The following is a 19,902-nucleotide window of genomic DNA, read 5'->3' as shown; positions in this document are numbered from 1 at the left end:
GTACATTCTGTCAAATAAGTACCCGGAAGTTCTCATTTTAAATTTTCCTGCTGAGAATATTTTAAATTTCCCCCAGTTGGTACAACTGTCAGCCACCATTCAGTCAATTTTATTGCTATGTGTCATTACGGCGTCATTAGGAACAAGTCAACGTTTTGTGTGCATTGCTATTTTTACTATGGATGGAAATATTGAACAAAGACTTTGTGTGAAATCTTATATTTCAAATGAAATTTCTTGAGCCAAAACGTTGGAAATTTTGAAAAAAAAACATTTGGTGATTCAACCATGCCGAAAACTCAAATTTACGATTGGTATACATCGTTCAAAGAAGGGCGAGAATAAGTGTATAATTTGCCACGTTCATGACGGCCTTCGATCTCGTTTTCTTCGATATTCGGAATGTTGTTCATTCGGAATTCTTACCGGATGGCAAAACCGTAAATAAAGAATGTGTTATGAAGCGTTTGAGAGGGAATGTTCGTTGCAAAAGACCAGATTTGTGGCGGAACAAGAGTTGGATTTTCCACCAAGATAATGCATCAGCGCACAAAGCGATCATTGTGAACGAGTTTTTGAAGAAAATTCAATATATGTATATCATCGAACAACCACCGTACTCTCCAGATATCGCCACGTGTGAGTTATTCCTGTTTCTAAAACTCAAATTACCACTTCGTGGAACCCGTTTTGAGAGCATTGAAGTTATCAAAACTAATTCCCAATGAGAACTGAAGGCCATCCCGAAATATAGCTTTAAAAAGTGTTTCGATGATTGGATTGTTCGTTGGAAGAAGAGTATTGGCTCCGAAGTGGCCTATTTTAAAGAGGATATAATAAATTTAGATGATTGATAAGTTATTTGTGAAAACCTTAAAGAGCTGTTGTTTTACAAGTATACCAGAAACTCGCTGAAAGAGCCAAATGCTAAACCAAAAATCCAATTTCGAAAGTGTTTCGACGATTGAAAGAAGTGCTGGCATAAGTGCATAATATCGAATGGGTACTATTTTGAAGGCGACAACTTTAATGTCGAAGAATGAATAAAAAATTTATTTTCAAAAAAAAAAAACGAAAATTCCCGTTATTTTTTGAACGCACCTCGTAAGTCTGACTAATTATAGGCCAAGCCTACTTTCTTGCGTACTTCCACTGTGACCTTAAGTATATCAATCAATTCAAATATAATGCTTGCAAGTGTCTATTTACGTAGATAGTAAGTTACTATATAATCCATATAACGGTAAATTTAATTATAGCATCAAAATGCGGCAGTTGTACTTCTTCTTTGAAATATTCTACTATATTTGATATTTCACTTATCAGCTGCTCATATCTTCTATTAATTTAATGTGTATTGTGTTAGGTTAACTAAAAATACCAGAAGCTAGCTGAAATATACAGACATGCATATATATTTCTTTATACTCAAACATATGTGTATGCGCACATGTATTTATATCCTAGTGACCCAGTTCTGAGACGGATAAAATAGCAGCGCTGTAGTTGAGATTTACATACATACATAAAGAGTTGCATTTGTTTGTGGTTTATTTTTGTTTTCTCATTTTTTGTTGTTTTTGCTGTTGTAGTTTATTTGCTATGATGTATGCGCTTAGTTGTTAATTTATATAGCTTAACCGCGTCTGGTCTGTATTTAAAATGGCTTCAACTCATATACACACACATGTGGATTTATGTGATTTTTAGTCACTTGTATGCATGTGTGTGTGTGTGTATGGCTCAATTTTATAGGTTGTTTGTATGCGTGTGCACCTCACTGCGGAATTATTATTACCGGTCATGCATTTGTAAAATTACTGTTGTGTAAATTGCACAATTTTTCCCGCTACACCATGTACATGTTGCATACTTTTCGGCGTATGAAGTGTACCAGTAGGAAATTGGAGCTTTATTGGTGAAAATCTTAAGATATATTTTGTTTTGAAATTTCATATTTTATTTTATTTATTTAATTGCATTTTTTAAATATTAAAAAAACTGAAGGGTGTCTTTTTAGACATGTGTTTTTCAAGAAGAAATAAAACACAAAATAATTCCGCTTTATTATAAAAATAAGGGTTTGCTATTATATTTCTTTAAAATGAATTCGGGCAATTGAGCGTCACAGCTGCCTCGAATGAACTCCAGCCGAGAGGACCTGTTCGACTAATTTAGAGACTTTTAAGCTCTATGCGCTTCCGTTCAGTTAGTGAATTTTAAAGAAGCTTCTCTTTGACAGCAATATATTCCGAGGCATGTCATTATCTGCCTAGCCAGACGAACGGTCTAAGGAATGAACTGTCAAATCTAGGTCTTACTCATTGGTATTATCAATTCTAACCAATTTTTACTATAAAATAGTCATGCTGAAAGTTTCTATGAATTCATTGAAATCACCTCTCAATATATTCTTAACTAAATTTGTATACCTAAAAATTTTTCCGAAGAACTTTTCAATTTTATATATTTTACATTAGCACTCCAAAATGAGCACATCACAACCCAACAAATTTCCTACTGGCCCTCCATGAGAGCGAAGAGCGAGTGCGTGCAGTTGCAATACTGCAGAGTTCCGGTTTATATATAGTACATATGCAATACTTAATGTCTGAATGTTTCACAACTTTATGGTGAAAGTGGCGGCCGTTGCAAAAACTTTGCCATAACTTTATGCCGCAGACAAATCTATGAACTACAGCGCAGTCGTTTTAAGTTCATATTTCACATGCAATTCAAGCACATTTTTACTTTAGTTTAACTATTCGCTTGCACAACAACTTGACGTCAAGTGTGAAATATCGATTGCATTGCAAGCGTGTAACCTTCAGTTGTAGTCAAAAAAAGTGTAAATATCAAGTTGTGCGCACATATTAACGCCCGTGTTATGCATTATTAAAGGCAAGGTGTCATATGTGGCGGCTTCACTTTCACTTTTACTCACCCCCGAGCGCAGGTCCAATAATGTGTCATAATCGACAATGTCCAACTCCTCCCAGGTTTTTGGCGGCAGCGGCGAGGGTGTTTGTGCACGCGGCGCCGCTGTTGACTTAGCCAACGCACTGGCAGCTACTTCACCACTCTCAGCAGCCTCGGCTAAGTTCTTCATGGACTCGGCACGGCGCGCGCTGCGTGCACGCACTGGTGAGGGATCGCGTTGCAAGTTGTGCATCACTTCGATGGGTTTGTGTGGCGTCTTGGGGCTAATAATGCTGTCCACCGGACTAACGCTGAGTCGCTTGAATGGCGAGCGTGGTGATAAGGTGGCCACTGTGCCGGCACTGCCGACAGAGTCTCGTCGCTTTGGTGGTGACTGTGAGTTTGTTGTGGTCGTTGAGGTTGAAGTGCTGGCGTTGCTCGTAGCGGACGTGGCAGCACCGCCATCTGCTGTATTGTTTGGTGTTTGTGAACGCCGGGGAGATGATGCTGTTCTGGGACGCGCTGTTGGTGAGGGCTCCACTGGTGGCAGTGGTTTAGTGTTGTCATTGGTGATTTCCACACTCAGCGCCATGGTCTTGTAGCTTTCCTCTGGCACTGGGCTGCTCGCAGCGGAGGTAGATGGTGTGCTAATGATTGTGATTTCAGTTGTTGTGGTAGTTGTTGTGATAGTGCGTTGCACAGTTTCACTGCTGTCACTGCTGCCACCTCCACCGGCGTCAATGGCATTCTGTGTACCGGGATTTGTGGCGAAAAGTGAGTGTGTGTGATTTGCAGCACCATTTCCATTGTTATTTGTACTGTTGGAATTGTTGGCATCGCTGTCCGGTGTGCGCATCTTAACCACCTCGCCACCGAATGTGACGCGTTTCGGCGTGCGTGACGGTGTGGATGGCGTTACTACTGTGTAGTACTCGGGTTTCTCGTGCTGATGCGCCAGTTGCTCTAAAACATTCAAATCCTCCTCCAAGTCCAGCTCGGAATCGCTGAGTAAACGCACGACTGCGCTTATCTCATGCGTTAAATCGTGTGACGCACTCGGCAAACGGCCGCAAACAACCTCATCTTCCAAGCTATTCGGATAGGTGTCTAAAGATTTGCGTGGACTCGAGTCCGTATCCGCTTCTGTATCGAAGTCGTCGTCCTTCGCTTCCAATATACGCATCGTTAATGTGTCATCGTTGATTTTGACCTCAGTCTCCATAATAACTTTGCCCTTAGCTGCCTCCTCGAGCATTTGTTCTTCGTCCGAGGAACGCCAACAGCTGGAACCAGATTGCTTGGAAAGCATACGCCAAGTACCAGCTGCGTTGTTGGTATATACTTGACTAACATGTCCACTACCATGCCTAGTCGCACTGTTAGCCAATTTCCCTTCTACACCGTAGACATTACATAATAAATCGAACTCCCGATATGCGCTCTTCGTCATATACTCGCGAAACTCGTCCTCACCAACTAATTCCCGCAACTTCGAAAGCACTTTCAACGTAATCTCCTGATGCGTCACCTGACCCATCTTCTGCACTAACATCTCTACGGCCGTGCGTAGTATGTAGTGCCGCTTGCTGGTGTGCAGCGTCGATTGAACCAGCGCTGGTAAGGATAGCATAACACCGCATGTTAAGCGTCCACCAAACGGTTCATTTGTAATCTTCTGATTCAGCCCGATATCGAGTATCTGTAACAATATTGTCTCGGGCATCGCCGTTTCGGCGAGATACACGCGCAGACAGTCAAGTGCACCTTTCCGCACGGTAGGCGCCTGATGTCCCAAATTCTCCACCAAACGCGGTATCAACGGATCCATGTATGCATCTGCTTCCGCGCGCATCACCACCAACACATCGACAAAGACTCGTAAAGCATGTTGCCGCACCTGCCACTCGGGATCGCGTAAACGCTCGAGAAATTCACCGAATATTTTTATAGGATAGACATTGTCGGGAAGTGTACGCGTACGCAATATGTGCTCCCACAAGGGCGTCAATTGCACTGTAGCCGGTCCAGAGGTGGCAGCACGATGCAGCGTGCTGGCGGAACCGCAATGCTTGGCAGCTCCACTCACTCCTGAGGGTGCGGTGGCGGCACCGTATTTGCGTAGTCCATTTCGTCGATGCTGTTGCAGCTCATAATCGCTACTGCTGTTAGTGCCACTGCCGTTACTGAGTACGCCATTGCCGTTGCTGTTGCTGTAGTGCTTACTGCGTGCTGTTACGCCGCCCAAAGCTCCAATTTCATCTTGTTCGTCGGTGTTGTCATTTCCATTGACATCATCATCGTAATCGTAAGCGGTGTTGCTGCCGCTGCCACTGTTATCCTTACGCGCAAACATGCGTCGAAAGAACATACTATTTTCACGGTTGGACTTGGAAAAGAGTTAGAGGATAATGATTCTCAGAAACCGTGTCTTATTCTGAATCAAATTGAATTTTTTTCTGCGTCACTTTAATACCAATAGTTTCTATTCACTTTACTGCATTTAAACACTTTAATTCTTACGCGAATTCTTATATGGTAGGGAGCCGGTATTTAATATCCACTGCTCAGCGGTCACTTTAATTATGCTTGGTCACGCTCTTTTGCATCCGGCTATTCAGCCCTTAATGCTCACCGAATGCACTGGTCACTAACGCCCACACACTCACTCCTGGCATACATTTTCACTCATTCCTTTTTTTTATTTCTCACTATTCACTTAATTGCAATTTGTTGTGGCTTCCTTTGTTCACTGCGCTTTACTATTTGGGAAAATATTGTTTTAACCGTGCTCGTCCGCTTACAACTCGTGACTGTGCTTTCTGGCGCTACGCCATTGACTTTTGTACTCTCACAACGGTGGTAAATACCGTTGCTGTTGAATGGTGAGTCCTGAGTGACCGTTAAGTATTGCATTGATGTTTACTATGCCGGACATCAGCTGACAGTGTAGCCGGATTGAGAGTTTGAAGAACGAAATTGTGAAGAATTGGAAGCTATAGTTTAATGCTTACACAATTACTCTTTATTATAGCATTGTTTTTTTATCGCCAGAGAAAATTTATTAGAACTTAATATAAGGCTCAAAGGGAGTTTTTCCAAGAATGAAATCACTTCCAAAATTGTATCCGAAATGTCTCAGTGCGGACTTAATCACGTCCTTATGTGGTACAAAACAAAACTAGCCACAAACTATTTCATTTTACCCCAAATTTACCTCGTAGTTGGTCACATGCGCACTTCAAACGTTTTTGTTTACACCGTGTTTGGCGTTTTTGTGACCTCAGTTGTCTCTAAGGATTCAAATACTCGCTTTGTTTACAAACTGATATTTCCGAAAATGCAAAAAGAGGTGTTCAATAAACTACTAACAAAATGTATTACAGTAAAAGTGGCAACGTGCCGGTGCTTTGAATCTAAGTCATAATAAATAGATTTATAAAAAATGCCAGAAAATAGTCAGTACAGAAATATCACCTGAAAAGGTTCTAGTTTACAAAGTGCTCCTATAACCTCCGAGTGACGTGACGCCCCCTTCAACGTACTGGTGCAGCCAGGAAATTGCCGTGTACCAAAACTATTGTTTGAAATTAATACGCCCCTCATTCCAAGCGCTGCAGTTCTACTTCTTTCTATATTGTCCAACATTATCGTGACACCCAGTCGAATTTAGTTTAATTATTCTCATTCGCTTTGCCGTGCACGCTTATCGCGCGGTGTTAAAGTATGTCAACTAAATATTCGTGGGTAATTTAGCAGTAAAATCGTTACAAGTTGAATTATAATTGTTGCAAGCCGAATAATAAAAGCCCAGCAAATTGTGGCGACACATACAATATTACTTTAAAAATCTAAGGAATGGTGTAACGGTGTTGTGACCAATTTTTCGTTATACAAAATAGTATCTTCTACTGCAAGTGACATAGTTTCTAACATGCAATGTTTTTTTAGTCATGGCTTTTATGGTAAAAAGTAAGCTAACAGCTGATGTCTTTACTACTGATTTTTTCCGCAATTTTATAAATTTTTATATTATTTTTCCTTCAAATTAAAATTATTAAATATTATTGTCACTTTCACAGATTTTTTATATTATTGAAATTAGATAGAAGGATAGAAAAAATGTTTGAAACTTAGCTTCTTTATTATACTTTGTTCCTAAATGTAGGCAACACATACCACCAAGCTTCTACAAATACTTTTTTTCTTCTAATTCTAATTCTAAATTCCCACGTTAGCTTCTTTGACTGATTTTCTATACTCTTATGTGAGGCAGACAATAATAAAATGGTTGGAATGTAGAAAAATATGTTACGTATGAAATTTCGCCTCTTTATTATACTTCACCCTTAAATGTAGGCAACACACTATGAAGCGCCTACAAGTTTTTTCTTTAATACAATTTATTGAACTGTGATGCCTTCCTCGACAGATTTCTTATAATCTTATGTGAAGTAAACAATACCAAAATAGTTAGACCGACAGATTTATACTTTTATATGATGCAGACAATACCAAAATGGTTAGAAAGACAGGAAAATATAATGTTTCACATTTTTTTGCCGCTTTATTATAAATCACCCCTAAATGTAGGCGACAGTTTATCACACTATCAAGCGTTTGCAAGTTCGTGGTAGTTAGAAATAATCCACTCGACTACTTGCTTGACATTTCTGTGCGCCTGCTAACATAAGGGAGTTTTGTGAAATTGAATATGATATGGAGAAACATACTTATGAACAAATGCTCTTGTAGAAAACAACCACAATTGGTACACTGGGCAAAGTGTTAACAAATGAGGTATACATTTTGGCGAAATTCACTAAAAATAGTCCCAAATATATTGGCAGCGATAACAGTGTTGGCAACCAGTGTTCAAGTGGTTTGGAAAAATAGTTTTAACCACACAATTTGATTTCTACAGCTTTGATGAGATAATCTTAACCATAAATAAAACCATAATTATTTTTTATTAAAAATTGAATATTTAAATTTTATTTGTTCGCTAAAATTTGTTCTTTAAATTTATTTAATATACTTATAAAATAGAGTAGAATTAAATTTCTAAACGAAATTATGTTTTTTGTTTTTATAAAAGTCAGATTGCATTTAAAGAAGTCAACTAAAATGTATTCAAAAAATTAAAAAAAAAAAATATTTTTTTACTTCCTAAAAAAAGGTTTTGAATTTAAAATTAATTTTTATAAATTCTTGGCGTTTTATGTTAAATTTTATGTTTTTTAAATTTAGTCTACAATATCAAATAGTGGAATTTATCTTTAAAGATGCAATTTAAAGCTTTATGGAAGATTGCTTTTACGATTTTAAAACTAAGTTCTTTCTTTTAATGAAAATTAAAATAATTTTAATTATATTTTTTTTAATTTTTAAAATTTTTAATTAACAATTTTTACTTTAAGTTGTTGCTGTCGCTTTGTTTATTTGTAGATATATATTTACGCACGCAAATCTTATGGCAAGATTTCATTTGAATACAATTTCTATTTTTTTTTAAATAGTACATTACAAACAAAACTCTTAATAAATGCATATAATACATATGTATACTTTCAATTATTTTTAATATAGCACACAAAACACTTTACATTTATGCCGAGTCGTAAAATTGAGTTTTTCATAATTAAAAACTAATGTTAATTGCTTGCTAAGTCTAAATTAATTAAATTATCGTTAGCACTTACACTAACAAATACCCTAACACTAACTATATGCTAGCTACTAGGTTAGGACACGAACCTTGATACAAGGCGATAAACACAATTGGTCTTAGTGCAAAATTGAATTATATGTATGCGCTCAAATAAATAATGCTAAGAGAAGTTACGTACATACTTACAGTGAGTGTGTGGGTGTGGTCCGAATGAGCTGCTTAAACTAAACGCTAATTAGACTGAGGCATTAAATGATGTATACAGATGAATTCTCACGCGAATATTTGGCAGTAGGAGTAAAGAATGAATGCGTTAAAAATAATTTATAAATATTTGCTGTACATTACACTTAGTCAAAGACTCAGTTTGTAGCCAAGTATACTCCACTCTAATGAATACTTTATACTATGAGCCCATTGGAAGACACTAAACTTGTTTAAAAATTAATATTAATTTCGGCTGCAAATCATAAATTTATACGAGCCGCTTATACAGACATGGCATTCAGTCAGACGTAAAGAGTGTCACGAGTCAGCGCTTTGTTCTGAAAGTCCTAGTGAATGGCAGAGATTCTAAGTAAACTACAAAACTAAAACTACATAAATACACTAAATCACGTATTTAGCTTTTCCCTCACTACGCTTTATGCTGACAGGAAACTCTATGCTTAAACTACTTGCTACTTGCAAACGTTACTATACATATTCCTCGGAGTTCTTCGGCGTATTTCCAGGCATACACATCGTCGATTGCAGCTGCTGTTGCTCGCCCACCGCATCTGGCAGCTCGGTGATGTCTTTGATGACGCCCATCAAGCTTTCGAAATTTGGTCCCCAGTTGAGCAGATAGTTCCAACCCAAGCTCGGTTGCGATGGCGAACCCGGCCCGTTGAGTTGTCGATAGATGCCGCCCATGCGTGTTGAGATGTCATCATCGCTGGCGACTAGAGTGCTGAGTGAGCCACGAAAGGACGAGTCGAAACCATCGTATGAGTGCGGCGGCATCGGCGGTACTTTACCCATGCTTGGACCCACGCCATCACCGCTCATTGCACGTCCTACTGCATTGCGATCGGTGCGATCGTCGGGCACCGCTTTGCTGGTGGTATACTTGGCATCACCGTTGAGACTGTTGTTATCATACTCGATTTCCGAGCAAGTGAAACTATCGTTGCCGCTCTCATCCGTTGACGAGGAGCTGTGCGCATCGACGTCAGCATTGTGTAGACCCCCGCCGAGCGCTATGTGATGCGCGCCACCGGGCACACGTGGTGCTTCGCTACTGGATGAGACGGCGTCCAGTGTTGAGACTAAACTCGATGTACGCGGTCTTACGTTTAAGCGCTCGATCTCTTCCGCTGTGAGGCCAATGGGCGCTTGTGCTGGCGACTGCGCGGAAACACCTGGTTTTTGTCTGCTGGCGCTCGAACTCTGTCCGGATAGTTGTGACATAACTGGACTATTTAGACTACGTTCGCTATTGCTATGTAGCGCATCCTTGCCGACGCCACCCGAACTGGAGGTGGTGGCGAGCAGCGCGCTTTGCAACGGTTTACCGGAGATATCGTGCAGTGTTAGTATGCGAGGCTGCTGTGAACTCAACTCGGAGCTGGGCGACAGGCGCGCCAATGGTGTGCTTTGATGTGGACGTGGTGTACTTGAGGGTGGTGGTGGTTGACTAGTTTGTGGCGGCACACGTGGCACGAATGGTCCACCAACACCGATGCCGTGACGTGGTGAATGCCGGTGCTGCTGTTGTGCGGCTGTGGCTTGGTGTTTGTGATGTGTGTACGATGCCACCGGTGCTGGTGTAGCTTTGTATTTGCGTACGCCACCCGCCTCTCGATAACCCTTGTAATGATAGACGATGTCAATGTCAGATGGCGCTATTGAACTGGCGTTTTCCAAGTCGTAGTGCTCTGGATACTCTGAACCCAAGTCAACAGAACTGGCATGATCGTGCGGATGATGCGCTTGGCTGGGTGGCGGTATCGGTGGGTGATGTTCATCTCGCAATGGCGGGCTCTTGCTAACCACCTCTCTTTCGATTATATCCGGGCGCTGCGGTCGTTGTTGTTGGTGTTCGTTAGAGTTAATTTCACGTTCCTTAAACTTCTTCGAAATCAATTCGGGACCGACCATGTGATGACCGCCTACACCGCGTATCAGGTCACCACTGTCTACATGATAGCTCACTGGACCATCGCCGGCATGCACACCTCTACCCCGGGACAATACATGATCTGCTTGATTTTGGGATGTCGCAGAACCGCCACTATGTTTCAATTTAAAACCTGGTACACCGCAACTTAGACTACCAATCTTCTCTTGCTTGCCACGGAAACGGTAAATTACGTAGGAACCCAAAATGGCAACAACCAGTATGACAAAGAAGACAATGACAAGTGTGATACCGATACTGACGGGATCGGAAGCTTGCGCCGCGCCAATGCCCAAATCACCATTACAGCCGAACGTCACCTTGCCGCGTATCAAGACATTGGTGAAGACGCTACCCGAGCCATTAAACGGTTGCACTTCGTTGTTGATTGTAAAGTTGGCAATGCAGCCCTCATAGCTGCTGGGTATATTATCCTGTGGATAATGTTCGCGTCGCACGCCAGCTATAGAAAGTACCGTTAAATATGGATCGAGGAAGTCATGTACACCAGCCGTGTCAAGTTCTTCACCAACTTTGTTGCTATCAATCAGCAAACGTAGGACACGGTTCGATGTGTACAAGGTAAGATTATGCCACTTTCCGTCATTCAATTTGTCCGGCTTCTGTATGGTCATATTCACCACGCTGTTCTGCTTGGAATAATAGACTAACTTTCCAGCTTTCAGCTCCACTGCCGTGTATTGCTTATTCGTTGCGGCGAAGAGCAGCAAACCGTCTTCTTTGTAGGTGCGGAAGATGACACTAACGGTTTTTGGTAAATCCACAACCTGCGCCAAAGCGGTGATGTTGTCACTATTAACGGTAAATCGTCTGCGACGTGAGACGTCATACGACCATATATTACTGGCGGCATACAAATTGTCTAGCAGCTGCATGCGACGATGCTTCTCCGATATTTTGAATTCCACGAAGGCACCATTCGTAACGGTAATTGGCTCCAAGGAGCTAAAGCAATCTGGCGAAAGCAAACTGGCGCCACACTGACACATTGCTGTATGCCAGCGATCCATGCAGGTGCCATAATCACCACAAAGTGATAGCGCTGGATCATTGGGCGCACTCTGTTGGCATGGACCACCATTGTTGTTGCGATTGCAGGTGGGCAGCACGTCACGCTGTTTGAGTGGATTGCTCATATTTAAAGGACGTCCATTTACGGACACACTGTGCACGCAACCAACGAGATCATCCGAATGTATCTGTCCCGGACGCTCCAGCACCGGGTCCGCCGTTGCCAGACCACCAATAAGTAGTGGTTGTTTGTTGAAGTTCAAGGTACTGCAAACAAAGTTATCAATTAAGATATAATAATCAAATATTGTTTTAATTGAACTTACCCAATAGGTCCGACGTCCTGCGCATAGCAGCTGACATCGCCAGGTCGGCATTCCTCACATACATCACCATTTTCCGAGCACTTGGCAACGCTCAGAGACATGACACGCCCATTGCGTGTAGCAGTGACCTTGTGCCATTTGCCATCAGCCAAACTGTCCATGCTATTGGCACCCACGACTACCGTTGTTATTGCTGTACGCGTACCACCAAAAGAGAAGAAAGCTTTTCCCTTCACAACTTCTATAGCCACGAAGTCCGAACGTCCACCAGTTTGCATGCCATAGTTGTAGAGCAATAAACCGTCCGGTTTAGTGGTAGCGAATATGATTGAAATGTCATTAGTTGCTGCGTCCAAAGCTGGAAACGACATGTAAGAAAGCTCCTGAAAACCAAATGTTGCACGCTCGCAATGCCGTCCATAGCGCCCGTCAACGCAACTGCACTTGTAACCTGGTTTCAAACTGACACATTGCCCACCATGCAAACAGGGATTTGGGCGACATGAATCGGACACATGTTCGCATTGATTGCCGCGATAACCCGGCCGACAGAGACAGAAGAAGGATGCGCCATCTGGACTGTGCATGCAGGAGCCGCCATTACGACACGGGTTACTCGTACACACGTCTCCACGGTGTAGCTGACAGTTTTTACCCTCTCGATTTGGCGGACAAATACACTGAAAGTCATAGGCGATGCGACGACATTGCGCATTCGCTTCGCAGGGATTTGGTGAGCATGGATCTTGTTGCTTGTCGCACTGCTGACCGGTGAAACCGTCGGGGCACTTACAGCTATAATCGTGTGAAACACGTGGACCACTGAAAATTAATGACTGGCTGTCTATAATATTCAGTGAGTGCATGTAGTCGTGCACTTGTATCTCTGCCGAGCACATGCCACCGTTTTCGCATGCACCGGTCGTAGCCGAAGTGCAAGGACTGTAGCCGATAATCACGCCGCCGGTTGCTTGCAACAAACGTTCAATCGAATCACGTTTTTTACTCACACGCTCGATGATGTAACGCGGTGTACGATAGGATAAGTTGGAGCTACGTACCGCCAGTATGAGCTCTAAGTCACCGTCTTCTTCGTCTGTATTGCGTATGCTGTACAATTTGAGTTCATCACTGGAATCAATAGCCGATTTGAGTAATTCGACGAAGTTACGATAATGCGTGGCTAGGAAGAACTCGGCTGTCATTTCACGCACCAATATAGTAATGGATTGATCTACTGAGTCACTGTCGAAGTTTTGGAAGCCCACAGTGACCGTGGACACAACGTCATTATGTTTACCATCATTGCCAGAGACGGTGTATGAGTAGCCGTTGACGGTGGTCTTCTGCGTGGTGTACAGGTCACAAGCGCTTGGTATCGTGAGTATGCCTAATGGACTCGACTGCGCATTTGCCAAAACTTTACATCTATAATCGCCAGTTATATCGGGATCATTCGGGTGTACATCCGCTATTTTGCCGATGGGAATTTCGTTGTTGAATGTGTTGAGCAACACGTGGACCATGCGTGGCGAGGATGGACTGTCATTCTGGTCTAGCACTTTGATCGTAAGCACATGTTGTGCGCGCTGTTTTGGTTCGCCGTTATCTTCCACCTCTATCGCAACTTCCAGAGTTGGTGTTGTTTCGCGGTCATAACTCTTTGTGGATTTTACAACACCCGAGTCTTTCTCGATTGTAAGGAATGTTTTATGCTTACCACCAACGAGGTAGTAAGTGAAGGGCTCACCATTTGGTGGAAGATCAGGATCAGACGCAGATAATGTCATAATCGAGGTGCCAGGCGGTTCATTTTCAGATATATAACCAATTAGACCATTGGGTTCAAATGTTGGACCGTTATCATTGACATCCTCTAGGTCGATTTTAACCGTAGTTGTGCCAGTTTGCGGCGGTACGCCTGTATCGATTGCGCCCACAACCAAATTGAATGTATCCACAGTTTCACGGTCCAAAGCGCGTGCGGTCTCAATATCACCACTCTGTGAATCAATTTTGAATGTTTGGTTCAAATTGCCATTGATTATAGAGTAGCTGAATTGATTATTTTGTAGGCGTACATCTTTGTCGACAGCCTTGACGCTAGTGACCTTTGTGCCCACTGGCGCAGCTTCTGATATGCGTGTGGTGTAGAGTGATTTCAAGAACTCTGGTGGATCATTACCATCCTGTATGGAGATGATGACTTGCGCTTCATCAGTGTCATTACCACGTATACCGCCATAATTCTTTGCCATAACAGTGAGTACGACACGATTCTGTGTCTCGCGATCAAGATGACGTGATACGTACATAATACCGGTCATGGCATTGATGGAGAAGCCCTTGTCATTACTGGAACCCACTAACAGGTAATAGATTTTACCATCTTCGCCCGCATCTTTGTCTGTAGCTTGTATGGAACCAACAGAGGTACCAACCTCGGCCGACTCGGACACATCAAAGTGGAAGACAGGCTGCACAAACTGTGGATAATATTCATTGATGCCTGTAATATGCACGATCACCATTGCAGTGCTGTGCATAGGCGAATCCGGATTAGCAGCCATAATCTGCAAATTATAATCGCGTCGCTCTTCATAATCAAAAGACACTGTGGAGACAATCTCGCCGGTGTTCGGATTGATCTTGAAGAGATTTTTACCCGTACCGCTGGTGATCGTATAACGTATGATTGCGTTCTTCGGCGAGTCCTTATCAGTTGCGTGTGCCTTGAAGACAAACGTATTTGGTGGGCGATTTTCCGGTATGAAGGCATGATATTCCGATTGATTAAACAGCGGTGGGTTGTCATTGATGTCAGTCACTATAACTGTGAGCATGGCAATCGCCTTCTTAGGTTTGAAACCCAAATCCTCAACGGTTATATTCAAGTAGTACTCCTGTATAAAATCGTAATCCAAAGGTTTCAAAATAGTCACAGCGCCCGTGTCTTTGTTCATATTGAACTCTTTGCGTTCGTTACCGCCCGAAAAGTAGTATGTTAGCATGCCATTTGGTCCCTCGTCCTTATCTGAGGCGGTAACAGTGAGTATTGTTGAGCCAATTGGTTCGTTTTCAGGCACAATAACTTGATGACTGAGCGCGTTGATCTTTGGTGCGTGTTTGTTTTCACCAGTCACAATGATGGTAACACGCGTTTCGTCCGCCAGCGGTGGTACGCCACGATCAGTGGCGCGTACTGTGATCAAAAACACGGTATTCGCCTTAACATTAAGTGTCTTCGTTACGGAAATCCAACCGTCGTGCTTACTAACTGCGAAGTAGTCCGATGCATTGCTCTTCACCAGTGTGTAATCGATCTCTGCATTCACGCCGTAGTCGAGCGCGTCCACCGCATGCACTTTGATTAAGCGCAGTCCATTCATTGCTTGCTCAGGAACTGGTGCCAGGTAAGTGGACTTCTCGAACTTCGGTGGATTGTTGTTGGCGTCCACAATGTTGATATTAACCAAGCATTCGGAGTTTAGCGGTGGCTTGCCATTGTCTGTGGCCAATACGATCATCGAGTACATATTCTCCGGTGAGGTTTCCAGTTGCGAATGCTTATACTTCATGGTACGCTTGCTTAAGATCTCACCTGTTGCCGGATCGATGGTGAAAAGATCGGATGGTTGCTGTAGTGAATATGAAATGAGTGAGTTCGGTCCCTGCTTATCCCGATCGGTGGCAATAACTTGTCCCACAAAAGCGACTGAGCGTTGTAGTTCGGGGAAGTTGAAACTGTAATAGCTATGCTCGAACTCAGGCGCATTATCATTCTGATCCTGTACGGTGATTGTGATGGGAGTTTCAGAGCGCCAAGCGCCATCTGAAGCGACGATTTTCAGCAGATACTCGTCTTGCTGTTCACGGTCCAAGTAGCCAGCGACGGTAACATTCCCACTGATAGCGTCGATCTTAAATTTCTCACCTGGATTCTCAGTAAAGCTGTAGGTGGCATTCGCATTTACACCAATGTCCAAGTCCGATGAGGTCACTTGTATAACAAAACTACCAATATTTGCATTTTCCGTTACATTTACAGAGAAGAGACGTGTAAACTTTGGTGGATTATCATTTTTGTCCAAGAGCGTAATTTGTACTGTTGCGCTACCAGTCAGTTGTGGCATACCTTGGTCTACCGCTTCCACGAGCAGCTCATATGAACTGATCTCTTCGCGATCTAAACGCATTGTGGTGTAAATTTCACCAGAATCGGAGTCAATTTCGAAGGTGCCCTCAAAGTCATCGGCGAGCCGATAAGACAGTTCACCATTATCACCCGAATCGCGATCTGTGCCATGGACCTTTACAATAAATTGCGGTGGCGGTTCTTCTTCCAATATTTCAGCGAAGTAGGTCATCTTATCGATGACAGGCGCATTATCATTAGCATCGGTTACGTTGATAGTCAACAACATAACGCTACGCAAACGCGGTTGATCCGAGTCTGAAGCTTCAATCCATATCTCATAAGTGTGCGCCGTTTCATAGTCCAAACCATCTTTACCAATGGTCACAACGCCGGTGTTGGCATCAATGTGTACCGCTCTACCGATGTTACCACCAGCAATGGCGTACTTAATATTACCCGCCGCAGATTTCTTCGGCGACTCGGCGTTGATAGTGGTGATAACCTTGCCTTCACGCACGTCCTCCGATAACATGAATTGCTTAGTGGAGATAGAGGAGAATACGGGAAAGAGCATGCCTGGACGTATCAACACCGTGAGATCGGCGCTAGACGATCGGGACTCCGTACCCTGATCCATAGCATGCAGAACTATGCTGTAGATCGTGTCGAAACTGGTGTTCTCGCGCGCACCTAACGGCAACTTCGCCTTAATCACGCCACTCTTCTTGTCAATTGTGAACTTATCGATATCCTTGCCACTGATGTTGTAAGTTATAAGCGCGTTGATGCCATCATCTAAGTCGGTAGCGCGTGCGCCAAACACAAATTCACCCGCCTTTATGCGATCGGGCACGTTCACATTGAAACTCGCGGCATTAAAGTTGGGTGTGTTGTCGTTGACATCGAGCACAGTGATGGTCAGATTGACGGCGCTGGCGCGTGGCTCTGTAGCCGAGCTGTCTTGTGCCATGAGCGTCAGATAATACACGGCGGTCTCCTCGCGATCCAGCATGGTGGCCGTCGTGATTTCGCCTGTCTCCGAATTGATATGGAATCTGTCGATGTGCTCGCCGAGCAGCGTGAAGCGCAGTTTCGCATTAGCGCCGCTATCCTTATCCGTGGCCACGGGTTGCAGCACCTTCGTACCGGCGGGCAGATTCTCCTGCACGCTGGCCAAATAGTAGGGACGCGCAAACTCCGGACTGTGATCATTCATGTCTTGCACAATGACACGCACTATGCCGGTGCCGGTGAGCGGTGGGGAACCTGTGGAGTGGAGGAAACAAACAAATGATCAGTATTGTTAGCAATTGTGCGTGGAATATAAATAATATTTTTTGGACAAATCTTAGATAGCTTAGCTGCAATTGCGGCGGATATGATTTGCATGGCTGGAATTACAAAAATATTTTTTTTGCGGCATAAGTGAAGAAATACGAATTTAAATAGACCAAGAGGCACGTAAGACATACCGTAACACATGTAACGGCTAACGAAAGTATCATTGTGGGGCAAGAAGCTCATACTCTGCCGATATCAAGATAAAAACTGGGCTGCTTGCCTTGTGGACGGCGAGACAATACATTTTACGCGTTCTAATTTAACGAGCAAATTGAAATATTGCCATAAAAGGATGAGCAACCAACCACAGCGATTGGACAATATGCAAAATAAGCGGTACAAATACACAGAGCACCACAGTCGCACTCACACACGAGTACAGGGTTACTCACTCTCGGTGTATGTAAAACATTTCAAATTCTTGTAGACCAGTAATCAGCTTGCAACCGTTGTAGTTATTGCTATTGCATGCGGCAGTCGGTGGTGGTCCCTTTTGTTAGATGCTGCTGTGATTTGTTTCGCATTGGCGCGGGTGTTGTTAACTCTTGCGCAGCAATCGCGTTGCGCTCTAATTAAACCATCCATGTTGCCGGTAGCATGGTGGTGCCAAAAAAGGGTTGCCATGTTGTACTGGCAATTTGCAATTGGCTGCCAATGAACGGTAAATGCCAATTGCACAGAGCTCATTGCACATAACGGTCATGACAATTATGCATATTTCTTGTAGTTGTAGGAATATATCTGTTTTTTGTATATTGAGAACATGAGGAATGTGCCTAACAATAATTTGTTTTGCAAAAAATGCAACTCTGGCGATAACGAGTAGAGCCAAAATGGAGGTTATGAGACATCAAGGCTTTACAAGAATGCCTTTATCTTTTTCAAAGAGTTTGTCTCTGAGATAAGAGAAATAATAATTTTGAGTTCTTCTGGAGTTTATTAATATCTTACGTCGGTCTTATGGAAAGACTACAACTTATTTTGGATAACTTTAAATAACCAGTAAAACGATTGAAGGACTTCTTTATTGAAATTGTTTGGGTACACAGACTTAGTGGATTTGCTAGGAATTCGAGCACGGGAAAAGGGATTTGAATCCGACTGATTACGAGTCGGAGCTCTGTTGTCCTCTTGGATTTCAGTACTAGATCTCTAGACTTCGCATGAGTTCAAAGATATCAACAAGTAGCGACTCGTGCGGCTGAGAGATCCTTTCGACTAAGAATGAAGAGCAACTATTTCCTGTAGCTAGTCTCAGATAGAAATATCTTGAAAGTCATGTATTCGGTGAACCGGCCGAATCGACTAGAGGCGATATTAGCCACTTCAACTAATATAGTTAGTCTCAAAGAGCTTCATCAATAGATGAGGTATATGGACCCATACTTGGCAGTTTTTGGCATCACCAAGGACTGTTGTTTGAATTGTCCAAGTGGGATCTTCGTGACACCCTGTTGATCGCATTGATCAGACTTGTAACCCTACCTAACCTAACCTAATAGAGGAAATAGAGCATCAATTGCAGTACAAACATCATCGCAATGTCCAGGTTACTTTTAATAAAGATCTCCTACCCAAATCAACTAATGTCCTTAAGATGGTCAGATTATAAAAATTAAATAAAAAGAGTATTTTCATTAAATTTATACTAGCTCATGTGTATCACACAGTGGGCACTCATGGTCACTGAACAGCTGGTGAGAACTCAACTTTAAGTGCCGATCACGCACGATCACCGGGAATGCTTAGCGGCGAGTAGAGTAAAAAGAGGCGAATAACTACAAAATTTAAGGTTTTGGAAACGCAATTTTGTAAAATGTATGGCGAAACGTTGGACGGATGGGATGATGGCATGGTTACCTTGGTTACCCATGGGTGCAAGCAGATATTTTCCAAATTCACCGAGGAACCACACATGCGCGTTCGCAGTTGCTGCCCACAAACAACTGCAGGTGCTGGTGCAGACTTGGTTCCAAGTTGCTTGCTTGCCTGACTGCGTTGGAGATCGCTGAGATGCGCGATCTGCGCAGAAGGCGCAACTAATCGAGCAACGACTGAGTGTCGGGAAAAACGCTTGTTAGGCGCTCCACAAATGTGTTGCAAGAAAACAGCAAATGGAAAAAATGCACTGGGAAGCGATGTGTCGACAACTCGTATGTGTAAAAAAGCGAACTTAGAAGACAATTGCTGGTGATAGCGTATTGGCGAAGAAGCTGCGTTGGTATTTGAGTATTTCGTGCAGACGACGAAAGCAAACAAAATAAGAGACAAATAGTTTCTGCGCTGCCGTGCGAATGCTGAATGGCTGTACGGTGGA

General features: G+C 42.9%; 2 protein-coding genes across 3 annotated transcripts in view; both read right to left on the bottom strand.

Annotated features, from left to right (window-relative positions):
- Positions 1 to 5,302, bottom strand: part of LOC105213072 (uncharacterized) — a 28,247-nt gene extending 22,945 nt beyond the window's left edge. Inside the window, exon 1 of the mRNA XM_029040854.2 lies at positions 2,945 to 5,302. Coding sequence (XP_028896687.1) covers positions 2,945 to 5,287 — 2,343 coding nt within the window. The 5' untranslated portion in view covers positions 5,288 to 5,302. The remainder of the gene's footprint in view (positions 1 to 2,944) is intronic.
- Positions 5,303 to 8,781: 3,479 nt separating this feature from the next.
- The window catches only part of LOC105213050 (cadherin-related tumor suppressor), a 229,040-nt gene continuing 217,919 nt past the window's right edge, over positions 8,782 to 19,902 (bottom strand). For both annotated transcript variants that reach the window (XM_054228092.1, XM_011185574.3), the window contains 2 exons: positions 12,107 to 17,510; positions 8,782 to 12,047 (listed from right to left, as the gene is read on the bottom strand). In XM_054228092.1, coding sequence (XP_054084067.1) covers positions 9,284 to 12,047; positions 12,107 to 17,510 — 8,168 coding nt within the window. In that variant the 3' untranslated portion in view covers positions 8,782 to 9,283. The remainder of the gene's footprint in view (positions 12,048 to 12,106; positions 17,511 to 19,902) is intronic.

This window comes from Zeugodacus cucurbitae, chromosome 3 (genome assembly GCF_028554725.1).
Source record: "Zeugodacus cucurbitae isolate PBARC_wt_2022May chromosome 3, idZeuCucr1.2, whole genome shotgun sequence".
Classification (NCBI taxonomy): Eukaryota; Metazoa; Arthropoda; class Insecta; order Diptera; family Tephritidae; genus Zeugodacus; species Zeugodacus cucurbitae.
Note: the sequence above shows the minus strand (reverse complement) of the source record. Positions and strands in the feature narration are given on the sequence as shown.